The 12,683-nt window shown below is 42.9% G+C and overlaps 1 protein-coding gene across 1 annotated transcript in view; it reads left to right on the forward strand.

Annotated features, from left to right (window-relative positions):
* Positions 1-10,049: 10,049 nt before the first annotated feature.
* The window catches only part of VSTM2A (V-set and transmembrane domain containing 2A), a 21,967-nt gene continuing 19,333 nt past the window's right edge, over positions 10,050-12,683 (forward strand). The window contains exons 1-2 of the mRNA XM_007463677.1: positions 10,050-10,125; positions 11,925-12,091. Coding sequence (XP_007463739.1) covers positions 10,050-10,125; positions 11,925-12,091 — 243 coding nt within the window. The remainder of the gene's footprint in view (positions 10,126-11,924; positions 12,092-12,683) is intronic.

Consider the following 12,683-nt stretch of genomic DNA (forward strand, 5'->3'; position numbering starts at 1 on the left):
CCACTGCACCACCAGGGAAGCCCGCAATCATTTTTATCGGATAAGACATCAGCAATAATTTTGGGTAGGCAGAAATGGGCAGGAAACATCTCTCCCACATCTGGATGCAGACCAGTTGTCTTTCCTCATAAGTTACTTCCAATCTTGCCGCGAATATAGTGTTTTACAAGGACTTATTTAAAACAATGGGCCTTAGTCTCAGAACTGTGTCATTTGATATACTGGATGTACTTGGTTTTTAATTCAATTTTCTTATTTCAAACTGTTTATACAGAGACGCTTTGTCTTTAATAAGGCAAATGTTCTAAAGGAGATAATACAAATGTGTTTAGAAGCACTATTTACAGTCATTGAGATGATGTACCAGGTATTAAGATAAAATTTTTGGAGGACGAGGGGAAGATGGCGGAAGAGTAAGATGCAGAGATCACCTTCCTCCCCACAGATACACCAGAAATACATCTACACGTGGAACAACTCCTACAGAACACCTACTGAACGCTGGCAGAAGACCTCAGACCTCCCAAAAGGCAAGGAAGTCCCCACGTACCTGGGTAGGGCAAAAGAAAAAAGAATAAACAGAGGCAAAAGAATAGGGACGGGACCGCACCAGTGGGAGAGAGCTGGGAAGGAGGAAAGGTTTCCACGCACTAGGAAGCCCCTTCGCGGGTGGAGACTGCGGGAGGCGGAGCGGGGAGCTTCGGAGCCGCGGAGGAGAGCGCAGCCACAGGGGTGCAGAGGAGAAAGCGGAGAGATTCCCGCACAGAGTATCGGCGCCAACCGGCACTCACCAGCCCAAGAGGCTTGTCTGCTCACACGCCGGGGCGGCCGGGGCTGGTAGCTGAGGCTGGGGCTTCGGTCGGAGCGCAGGGAGAGGACTGGGGTTGGCTGCGTGAACACAGCCTGCAGGGGGTTAGTGCGCCACGGCTGTTGGGGAGGGAGTCCGGGAAAAGTCTGGTCCTGCCAAAGAGGCAAGAGACTTTTTCTTCCCTCTTTGTTTCCTGGTGTGCGAGGAGAAGGGATTAAGAGCGCTGCTTAAAGGAGCTCCAGGGACGGGCGTGAGCCACAGCTAAAAGCACGGACCCCAGACACAGGTATGAGACGCTAAGGCTGCTGCTGCCGCCACCAAGAAGCCTGTGTGCGAGCACAGGTCACTATGCACACCCCCCTTCCGGGGAGCCTGTGCAGCACGCCACTGCCAGGGTCCCGGGATCCAGGGACAACTTCCCCGGGAGAATGCACGGCGTGCCTCAGGCTGGTGCAACGTCCAGCTGGCCTCTGCCGTGCAGTATCGCTCCACATTCCGTGCCCCTTCCTCCCCCCGGCCTGAGTGAGCCAGAGGCACCGAAGCAGCTGCTCCTTTAACCCCGTCCTGTCTGAACGAAGAACAGATGCCCTCCGGTGACCTACACGCAGCGGCGGGGCCAAATCCAAAGCTGAGCCCCTGGGAGCTGTGAGAACAAAGAAGAGAAAGGGAAATCTCTCCCAGCAGCCTCAGAAACAGCGGATTAAATCTCCACAATCAACTTGATGTACCCTGCATCTGTGGAATACATGAATAGACAGCGAATCATCCCGAATTGAGGAGGTGGACTTTGAGAGCAAGATCTATGATTTTTTCCCCCTTTTCCTCTTTTTGTGAATGTGTAAGTATTTGCTTCTGTGTGAGATTTTGTCTGTATAGCTTTGTTTCCACCATTTGTCCTAGGGTTCTACCCGTCTGGTTATTTTCTTTTTTTTTTCCTTTAAAAACTTTTTTTTTCTATTTTAATAACTTTATTTTATTTTATCTTACTTTTTTATTTTATTTTATCTTCTTTCTTTTTCTTTCCTTCCTTCTCTCATTCCTTCCTTCCTCCCTCCCTCCCCCCTCCTTCCTTTGTTTCCTTCTTTCTTTCTTTTTCTTTCTTTCTTTCTTTCTACTTTTTCTCCCTTTTATTCTGAGCCGTGTGGTTGAAAGGCTCTTGGTGCTGCAGCCAGGAGTCTGTGTTGTGCCTCTGAGGTGGGAGAGCCAACTTCAGGACACTGGTCCACAAGAGACCTCCCAGCTCCACATAATATCAAATGGCGAAAATCTCCCAGAGATCTCCATCTCAACACGAGCACCCAGCTTCACGGAATGACCAGCAAGCTACAGTGCTGGACACCCTATGCCAAACAACTAGCAGGACAGGAACACAACCCCACCCATTAGCAGAGAGGCTGCCTAAAATCATAATAAGTCCACAGACACCCCAAAACACACAACCAGACATGGACCTGCCCACCAGAAATACAAGATCCAGCCTCATCCACCAGAATACAGGCACTAGTCCCCTCCACCAGGAAGCCTACACAACCCACTGAACCAACTTTAGCCACTGGGGACAGACACCAAACACAACGGAAACTACGAACCTGCAGCCTGCAAAAAGGAGACCCCAAACGCAGTAAGATAAGCAAAATGAGAAGACAGAAAAACACACAGCAGATGAGCAAGATAAAAACCCACCAGACCTAACAAATGAAGAGGAAATAGGCTCTACATGAAAAAGAATTCAGAATAATGATAGTAAAGATGATCCAAAATCCTGGAAATAGAATACAGAAAATGCAAGCAACATTTAACAAGGACCAGGAAGAACTAAAGATGAAACAAGCAACAATGAACAACACAATAAATGAAATTAAAAATACTCTAGATGGGATCAATAGCAGAATAACTTAGGAAGAAGAACAGATAAGTGACCTGGAAGACAAAATAGTGGAAATAACTACTGCAGAGCAGAATAAAGAAAAAAGAATGAAAAGAACTGAGGACAGTCTCAGAGACCTCTGGGACAACATTAAACGCACCAACATTCGAATTATAGGGGTTCCAGAAGAAGAAGAGAAAAAGAAAGGGACTGAGAAAATATTTGAAGAGATTATAGTTGAAAACTTCCCTAATATGGGAAAGGAAATAGTTAATCAAGTCCAGGAAGCACAGAGAGTCCCATACAGGATAAATTCAAGGAGAAACACACCAAGACACATATGAATCAAACTGTCAAAAACTAAATACAAAGAAAACATATTAAAAGCACCAAGGGAAAAACAACAAATAACACAAAAAGGAATCCCCATAAGGTTAACCGCTGCTCTTTCAGCAGAAACTGCAAGCCAGAAGGGACTGGCAGGATATATTTAAAGTGATGAAGGAGAAAAACCTACAACCAAGATTACTCTACCCAGCAAGGATCTCATTCAGATTTGATGGAGAAATTAAAATCTTTACAGACAAGCAAAAGCTGAGAGAGTTCAGCACCACCAAACCAGCTTTACAACAAATGCTAAAGGAACTTCTCTAGGCAAGAAACCCAAGAGAAGGAAAAGACCTACAAAAATGAAGCCAAAACAATTAAGAAAATGGGAATAGGAACATACATATCGATAACTACCTTAAATGTAAATGGAATAAATGCTCCCACCAAAAGACACAGATTGGCTGAATGGTTACTAAAACAAGACCCACATATATGCTGTCTACAAGACACCCACTTCATACCTAGAGACACATACAGACTGAAAGTAAGGGGATGGAAAAAGATAATCCACGCAAATGGACGCCAAAAGAAAGCTGGAGTAGCAATTCTCATAGCAGACAAAATAGACTTTAAAATAAAAACTATTAAAAGAGACATAGGACACTACATAATGATCAAGTGATCGACCCAAGAAGAAGATATAACAATTGTAAATATTTACGCACCCAACATAGGAGCACCTCAATACATAAGGCAAATGCTAACAGCCATAAAAGGGGAAATCGACAGTAACACATTCATAGTAGGGGACTTTAACACCCCACTTTCACAAATGGACAGGTCATCCAAAATGAAAATAAACAAGGAAACACAAGCTTTAAATGATACATTAAACAAGATGGACTTAATTGATATTTATAGGACATTCCATCCAAAAACAACAGAATACACATTTTTCTCAAGTGCTCATGGAACATTCTCCAGGATAGAGCATATCTTGGGTCACAAATCAAGCCTTGGTAAATTTAAGAAATTGAAATTGTATCAAGTATCTTTTCCAACCAAAACGCTATAAGACTAGATATCAACTACAGGAAAAGATCTGTAAAAAATACAAACACATGAAGGCTAAACAATACACTACTTAATAACGAAGTGATCAATGAAGAAATCAAAGAGGAAATCAAAAAATACCTAGACACAAATGACAATGGAGACACGACGAACCAAAACCTATGGGATGCAGCAAAAGCAGTTCTAATAGGGAAGTTTATAGCAATACAATCCTACCTTAAGAAACAGGAAACATCTCAAATAAACAACCTAACCTTGCACCTAAAGCAATTAGAGAAAAAAGAACAAAAAACCCCAAAGTTAGCAGAAGGAAAGAAATCATAAAAATCAGATCAGAAATAAATGCAAAAAAACGAAGGAAACTATAGCAAAGATCAATAAAACTAAAAGCTGGACCTTTGCAAAGATAAACAAAATTGATAAACCATTAGCCAGACTCATCAAGAAAAAAAGGGAGAAGACTCAAATCAATAGAATTACAAATGAAAAAGGAGAAGTAACAACTGACACTGCAGAAATACAAAAGATCAGGAGAGATTACTACAAGCAACTCTATGCCAATAAAATGAACAACCTGGAAGAAATGGACAAATTCTTAGAAATGCACAACCTGCCAAGACTGAACCAGGAAGAAATAGAAAATATGAACAGACAAATCACAAGCACTGAAATTGAAACTGTGATTAAAAATCTTCCAAAAAACAAAAGCCCAGGACCAGATGGCTTCACAGGCAAATTCTATCAAACACTTAGAGAAGAGCTAACACCTATCCTTCTCAAACTCTTCCAAAATATAGCAGAGGGAGGAACACTCCCAAACTCATTCTACGAGGCCACCATCACCCTGATACCAAAACCAGACAAGGATGTCACACAGAAAGAAAACTACAGGCCAATATCACTGATGAACATAGATGCAAAAATCCTCAACAAAATACTAGCAAACAGAATCCAACAGCACATTGAAAGGATCATACACCATGATCAAGTGGGGTTTCTTCCAGGAATGCAAGGATTATCCAATATACACAAATCAATCAATGTGATACACCATATTAACAAATTGAAGGAGAAAAACCATATGATCATCTCAGTAGATGCAGAGAAAGCTTCTGACAAAATTCAGCACACATTTATGATAAAAACCATGCAGAAAGTAGGCATAGAGGGAACTTACCCCAACATAATAAAGGTCATATATGACAAACCCACAGCCAACATTGTCCTCAATGGTGAAAAACTGAAAGCATTTCCACTAAGATCAGGAACAAGACAAGGTTGCCCACTCTCACCACTCTTATTCAACATACTTTTGGAAGTTTCAGCCACAGCAATCAGAGTAGAAAAGGAAATAAAAGGAATCCAAATCGGAAAAGAAGAAGTAAAGCTGTCACTGTTTACGGATGACATGATACTATACATAGAGAATCCTAAAGATGCTACCAGAAAACTACTAGAGCTAATCAATGAATTTGGTAAAGTAGCAGGATACAAAATTAATGCACAGAGATCTCTGGCATTCCTAGACACTAATGATGAAAAGTATGAAAGTGAAATCAAGAAAACACTCCCATTTACCACTGCAACAAAAAGAATAAAATATCTAGGAATAGACCTACCTAAGGAGACAAAAGACCTGTATGCCAAAAATCATAAGACACTGATGAAAGAAATTAAAGATGATACAAATAGATGGAGAGATATACCATGTTCTTGGACTGGAAGAATCAACATTGTGAAAATGACTATACCACCCAAAGCAATCTACAGATTCAGTGCAATCTTTATCAAACGACCACTGGCATTTTTCACAGAACTAGAACAAAAACTTTCACAATTTGTATGGAAACACAAAAGACCCCGAATAGCCAAAGCAATCTTGAGAACGAAAAACGGAGCTGGAGGAATCAGGCTTCCTGACTTCAGACTATACTACAAAGCTCCAGTAATCAAGACAGTATGGTACTGGCACAAAATCATAAAGATAGATCAATGGAAGAGGATAGAAAGCCCAGAGATAAATCCACGCACATATGGTCACCTTATCTTTGATAAAGGAGGTAGGAATGTACAGTGGAGAAAGGACAGCCTCTTCAATAAGTGGTGCTGGGAAAACTGGACATGTACATGTAAAAGTATGAGATTAGATCACTCCCTAACACCATACACAAAAATAAGCTCAAAATGGATTAAAGACCTAAATGTAAGGCCAGAAACTATCAAACTCTTAGAGGAAAACATAGGCAGGGCACTCTATGACATAAATCACAGCAAGATCCTTTTTGACCCACCTCCTAGAGAAATGGAAATAAAAACAAAAATAAACAAATGGGACCTAATGAAACTTCAAAGCTTTGGCACAGCAAAGGAAACCATAAACAAGACCAAAAGACAACCCTCAGAATGGGAGAAAATATTTGCAAATGAAGCAACTGACAAAGGATTAATCTCCAAAATTTACAAGTAGCTCATGCAGCTCAATAACAAAAAAACAAACAACCCAATACAAAAATGGCTAGAAGACCTAAATAGACATTTCTCCAATGAAGATATACAGACTGCCAACAAATACATGAAAGAATGCTCAACATCATTAATCATTAGAGAAATGCAAATCAAAAGTACAATGAGATATCTCACACCAGTCAGAATGGCCATCATCAAAAAAACTAGAAACAATAAATGTTGGAGAGGGTGTGGAGAAAAGGGAACACTCTTGCACTGCTGGTGGGGGGAATGTGAATTGGTTCAGCCACTATGGAGAACAGTATGGAGGTTCCTTAAAAAACTACAAATAGAACTACCATATGACCCAGCAATCCCACTACTAGGTATATACCCTGAGGAAACCAGAATTCAGAAAGAGTCATGTACCAAAATGTTCATTGCAGCTCTATTTACAATAGCCCGGAGATGGAAACAACCTAAGTGCCCATCATCGGATGAATGGATAAAGAGGATGTGGCACATATATACAATGGAATATTACTCAGCCATAAAAAGAAACGAAATTGAGCTATTTGTATTGAGGTGGATGGACCTACAGTCTGTCATACAGAGTGAAGTAAGTCAGAAAGAGAAAGACAAATACCACATGCTAACACATATATATGGAATTTAAGAAAAAAAATGTCATGAAGAACGTAGGGTTAAGACAGGAATAAAGACACAGACCTACTAGAGAATGGACTTGAGGATATGGGGTGGGGGAAGGGTAAGCTGTGACAAAGCGAGAGAGTGGCATGGACATATATACACTACCAAACGTAAATAGATAGCTAGTGGGAAGCAGCCACATAGCACAGGGAGATCAGCTTGGTGCTTTGTGACCACCTAGAGGGGTGGGATAGGGAGGGTGGGAGGGAGGGAGACGCAAGAGGGAAGAGATATGGGAACATATGTATATGTATAACTGATTCACTCTGTTATAAAGCAGAAACTAACACACCATTGTAAAGCAATTATACTACAATAAAGATGTAAAAAAAATTTTTTTGGTGTACACTGGCAGAACTGAAAATAAAATATGCGTCGGCACTTTTCATAAGGAAAAGAGCATAAATCCTTTCCCAATTTTATCTTCTTTCTTTCTTAATTTCTTACTTTTTCCTTTGTTCCTTTCCATCCTTCTTTTTCTTCCTTTCATTGCTTAAATGCTTATAATTTTCTATTTAAAGTAGTCTGATGGTTTATCTGTCCTATAAGAATCTTCTCACAGTTTACTTTTCACGTTTTTCAACTTATTTTTATTGTACTTCTGCATTTACAGTGACCAAGTTCCCCTTAAAAGGAGCTCAACTGCTTTGCTAAATTAATTCAGAACTTCCCTTGCTTAAAATGGATGACCTTTTGTTTATATTGGACACTGTTCTAAAAGCAGATTACCTTCAAGTCAGGTCATATTCATGACATATTAATCTCATGTTTATGTCAAATGTTCAAAGAAAGCTAAAATCTTGTGATAAACACTGAACACATCTTGTTAGGCATACAATTTAAAGCTGGAGGTGACTAGCCTCTGAGGATCTAATACCTGCAAAGTTTTGTTTACTTTTCAGATAATGTTTAATATGGGGTAGGTGGATTAACTTGTATTTTTTTTTCCTATATTGTGAACACATTCCCCATGAGAGAGTGTTTGGGTATAATAAGATTTATTTTCTTGAAATGACATCCTTCAGAATCCTTTGCTCAATAGAAAGATGTGGAGTCTTGCTGGCCTAAACATGAACAGATATAAAATGTCCTTCACGACTTTCTCCACATCTTATATTCCGCCACACACCACAGTGAAAAATAAATATATCTTCAGAAAATAATAATATTGTTATGAAGCTACTGTGCCTTAATTTTCTGATCATTTAAGTTACTGCTGTATTCAGCAGAAGGATAAGCGGTTTAATAATCCGACAGTAATTTTTTTTTCTGGTCAGTGAAGGAATTAGCCAACTACAAATTTTACAGCAACAAGATGAAAATGCATATACTGCACTGGTTTCCTGACAGCATTGTTAACACTGAGCTATATTTCTAAATAATACCGAAGATCTGAAATACCGAAATAATAATACCGAAGATCTGAAATACCGAAATAATAATACCGAAATGGCAGAGTTGCATAGAAGTAAGCGTGGGAATGAAATATCTGGTACTGTGCTTAGATGGCAAATGTTTTAATTTTGTTAAAAAGATTTAAATGCACTAACGGTTAGATTTCATATGCCCAAATAGAGTCTTTAAGTCGACAGATACTGTTTTTAGATTCTTAATAAGAAATAGAATATACATCTCAGGTCTTCTCCAGGGAAGATAGCTAGATTTGTTCCAAATCCTAAAACTTACTGTGCTTTTTCATCCTAAAACAATATTCCTTATTAATACAACCTTAGGGAACATTAAATCATTACTGTGTCAAGCAAAAAAAAAAAAGAGCAAATAAACAAAACAAAAATAGACCTTGCAATAAAGACCATAATGGTGTTTGAAACCCCTCCTCCACTCCACAATACAAAATACACGTGAGATGGAGGCTGGGAGGGCCGAGCGGTATACGAATCAGCCAAAAAAAATTTTTAAATAAAAGTAAACGTGCTCTGGGTTTTCTTTCTGGAAAATTCTCTCAAGACGTGACTTTTTGTACTTTACGTCTCTTCCACTCACCAGCGAGAGTGGTACGGTCCCTGCATGAGCTGCTTCTCTTCCACTAGAGGCTGCTCAGCAATAAATTCGTGTGAAATAATAGCCTGCGCTCATTCTAGTTAGCAGTTAATAACTGGTTAACAGACATTTCCCTCCAATGGCTGTTTTCATCGCCCCAGAGCAGTGTCTTTCGCCCCGTCCCATCCCTCCCGTCTTCAGCAAAACCCCAACCTCCCCCTCCACCGCGGTCCGCCCGCCGAGCCTCCGCCGAGGCAAGAGAGGGTCAGCCGACGGAGAAGAAGCACTTTATGAAGGAACTATGCCGCCGCTCTCCGGAAGGCGAGCGTAGACGGAGCGCGGCCCGGCGCGCACGGAGTTAAAGGCGCCGCGGCGCTGAGAGGGGAGCCGGCGCGAGCCCGCGAGGTCCCCGCCCCTCGCCAGTCCCAGCGCCACGCGCCCCACGCCGCGGGCTGACGCCGGACCCGCCGCAGGAAGCGGAAGGCGGGCGGCCGAGCGGCCAGGCACTGCCCGGCGTCGCGATCAGGGTGTGCACGCGCAGCCCGCCGGAGCCCAGCCCGGTGCCCAGCCCGCCACTGCGCCGCCGGCTCCCCGCTCAGCGCTCCGCGTCCCCAGAGCCAGTCCGCGCCGGCGAGCAGCAGGATGTTAGCGGCGCCGCGCCCCGGGCGCTGAGACCGAGCCCGCGAGACAGTGGCATTCCTTTCTTTTAGGGCTTTTTGGCTGTTGGCTACACTGATGTGACGACCCCCACCCCCTCTTTTTTTTTTTTTTTTTTTTTTTTTTTTTTTTTTTTTTTTTTTTTTTTTTGGAACGATGGGGATCTTTTTGGCGTATGTTGGATTTGTTTTCTTTTCCGTTTTATATGTACAGCAAGGGCTTTCTTCTCAAGGTAAGTCTGTGCTCACTGGCAAATATACATTTGTTTGCGCTGTGAGTGTGTGTTTGTGTGCCTTCTCTGTGTTCAAAGAATGGCCAGGCAGATGTGGTGAGGTTCTTAGCAAGTAACAGAGGAATAGTGTTCTGTTTGGCATTTTTCTTTAAAGTTTATTAAATAGTAGCCCTGCTAGATTTGAAAGCAGATCTAGTTGGTGCCCGACAACGAGGTGGGTTCCTTGGTGAGCACAAACACAGGGTTATAAGTGTGTGTGTGTGTCCCTTCTATCTGTGTGCATGCACAGGGTGACCATTCGTGCATACATAATCATCGCAAACAGAGCTGGGGATTGGGGACTCTCCATGGCCAGCTCTCCTCCTCGATGTAGGCAGTATGAGCTTATAGTTTCCTTTTTCTGGGTCCGTGTGACTTCGTTTGCCTGTGTGTTTATCAAAGGACAGACTCCTCTGAGCACCCATAAAGAGGTACAACTTGCATTACAAGCAGCAGCAGTAGCAGTAGCCTGCTAAATTCAGTTGTTAGGACTTCGCAGGCTGCAGTGATCATTTCAGCACCATGAACAGATCACACCTCTGCTGTCAGAGGACTGCATCGCTTCTGCAAACAGAAATGCCACACTCTTCCTTCCAGCTTGAACGGAAGAGTCCTTTTCAGATCAGAATGTCTTCTTAACATTTCCCATTTCCTCTAAGTATAAATACAGTTCAATTTCAATAGAGATCCTGTTGGGATTTTATAAAAAAAATTTTTGGAAAGAGACACTGATGGTGCCTCGCATTGAAAAGTGGGGGCTAAGTGCATCCACCCTGAATCGGCCCTGCAGCCCCCTCAGCCCTCCTCCCCATGAGTTCCCATTGTAGCTGTGCACTTCCTTCAGCCACAGATCTCTCCAAGACTTTTAGGGAATCATCAGCTCTTTGCAAAATATTTCTTAGACAAGATAAGAACAACCATCCAAAGCATTCCATGTTGGAGAAGTGCCTTTGGGAGAGAGGAAACATATTTTTGTGAGTTTCACCATGACTCCATGAATCTTGCAAACTAGCAGTGTCAAGATTGGTAATGAAAAGGCTGGGAAAAAATGTCTCCAGTGACTTCAGAACAATCTTTAATCTGAACCAAGCCCAGGTGTGTGATTCTTACATCCCACAATGTATGACAGTTTACAATACAGTTGCTTGATGAAGGTTAATTTGGAAAGAAATATCCACAGCTTAGAAAGTGTGCAACTTGTTTCACTGCTGTAGGCTTTGAATCACAATTGCTAAAAAATGTCATGATGTATCAGGAATGTAAATTTTGACAGATAATCATGATCCCTTCTCTATTAACATGAAACGTCCAGTTAGTCATAGATTGCTTAGAAACTTGGAGGCAGGAGGCTCTCCTCTTGTATCAGCTTGACAGATTTGTCAAATATACTTAAATATAAATATAAGTAAAATACACTTCACTGAAACCCTCAGTAAGTTTCGGGGAATACTGCAGTCTGACAAAGTATTTGTATCTAACTGTGGGCATCTTGGCTAACAGAGGGGAGTTATTGGCAAGCTTGTTAACCTTTCCATTATCTGGACTTGATCAAAAACAAAATGATTTAGGCACCATACCAAAAATAAGACAAGAAAGAGGCAAAGGAAAGGGGGTTGGGGAGCCTCTGGGATGTCACAGAGGGCTTTTTGTTGCGGTTTTTATTTATTTATTTTTAAGTCGAAGGAAAATGTAGTGAGCTCTCAAGAGACGCTGTCAAGAGTGGTGTGTATATTCCAAAAGGGTGCGTTTCTGTTTTGCAGCAAAATTTACCGAGTTTCCACGGAACGTGACGGCAACCGAGGGGCAGAATGTGGAGATGTCCTGCGCTTTCCAGAGCGGCTCCTCCTCGGTGTACCTGGAGATCCAGTGGTGGTTCCTGCGGGGGCCGGAGGACCTGGACCCCGGGGCTGAAGTGGCCGGGGCACAGGTAGCGGAGTCCCGTCGCCTTCGCGTCCGTCCCACCCACTGACTTAGACCTCTGAGTGTCCAGTCAGGGTCGGGCCCAAGATGATGCCTGGGCGCCCATGGGGAGCCCCTTGGCTCTCTCGGCAAGGAGGACGCCCAGGGATGCCAGGGGGTGAGCCGCGTGCCCTGGTGACACCACGTTAAAACCAAGGGAAGGCATGTTGTCCACTCTTTCCCGGTTAAAGACTGGGAATAGCCTCCTCCTTTTCGTACGGGTCATTGTGAGCTGTCCGTGATGGCACTGCCGTGTTGATACATCCCCAGACACTCAATGTCCCCTTCGGGACGGTGGTGTGAGGACAGGAATTATGTCGGTGTTTCCATCACCCCGGCCCTCCACCCCCGTCGGTTTCTCTCACCTCCGCCGTAATTAGAGGGGGGAGGGGGGGGGAGAGAGACCGAGAAAGAGAGAGGAGGGGAAGTGGAGGGGGAGAGAGGGAGGTGGGGGGAGACGGAGGACGGGGAGAGAGAGAGGAAAGGGTGACAGGGGAGAAGGGGATGGGGACTGAAGGAGGGACCCGAGGCGACCCAAGTGGAGAGAGGGCGGGGGGGGG

The sequence above is a fragment of the Lipotes vexillifer genome, unplaced genomic scaffold, assembly GCF_000442215.2.
Source record: "Lipotes vexillifer unplaced genomic scaffold, Lipotes_vexillifer_v1.1 scaffold759, whole genome shotgun sequence".
NCBI classification, from domain to species: Eukaryota; Metazoa; Chordata; class Mammalia; order Artiodactyla; family Lipotidae; genus Lipotes; species Lipotes vexillifer.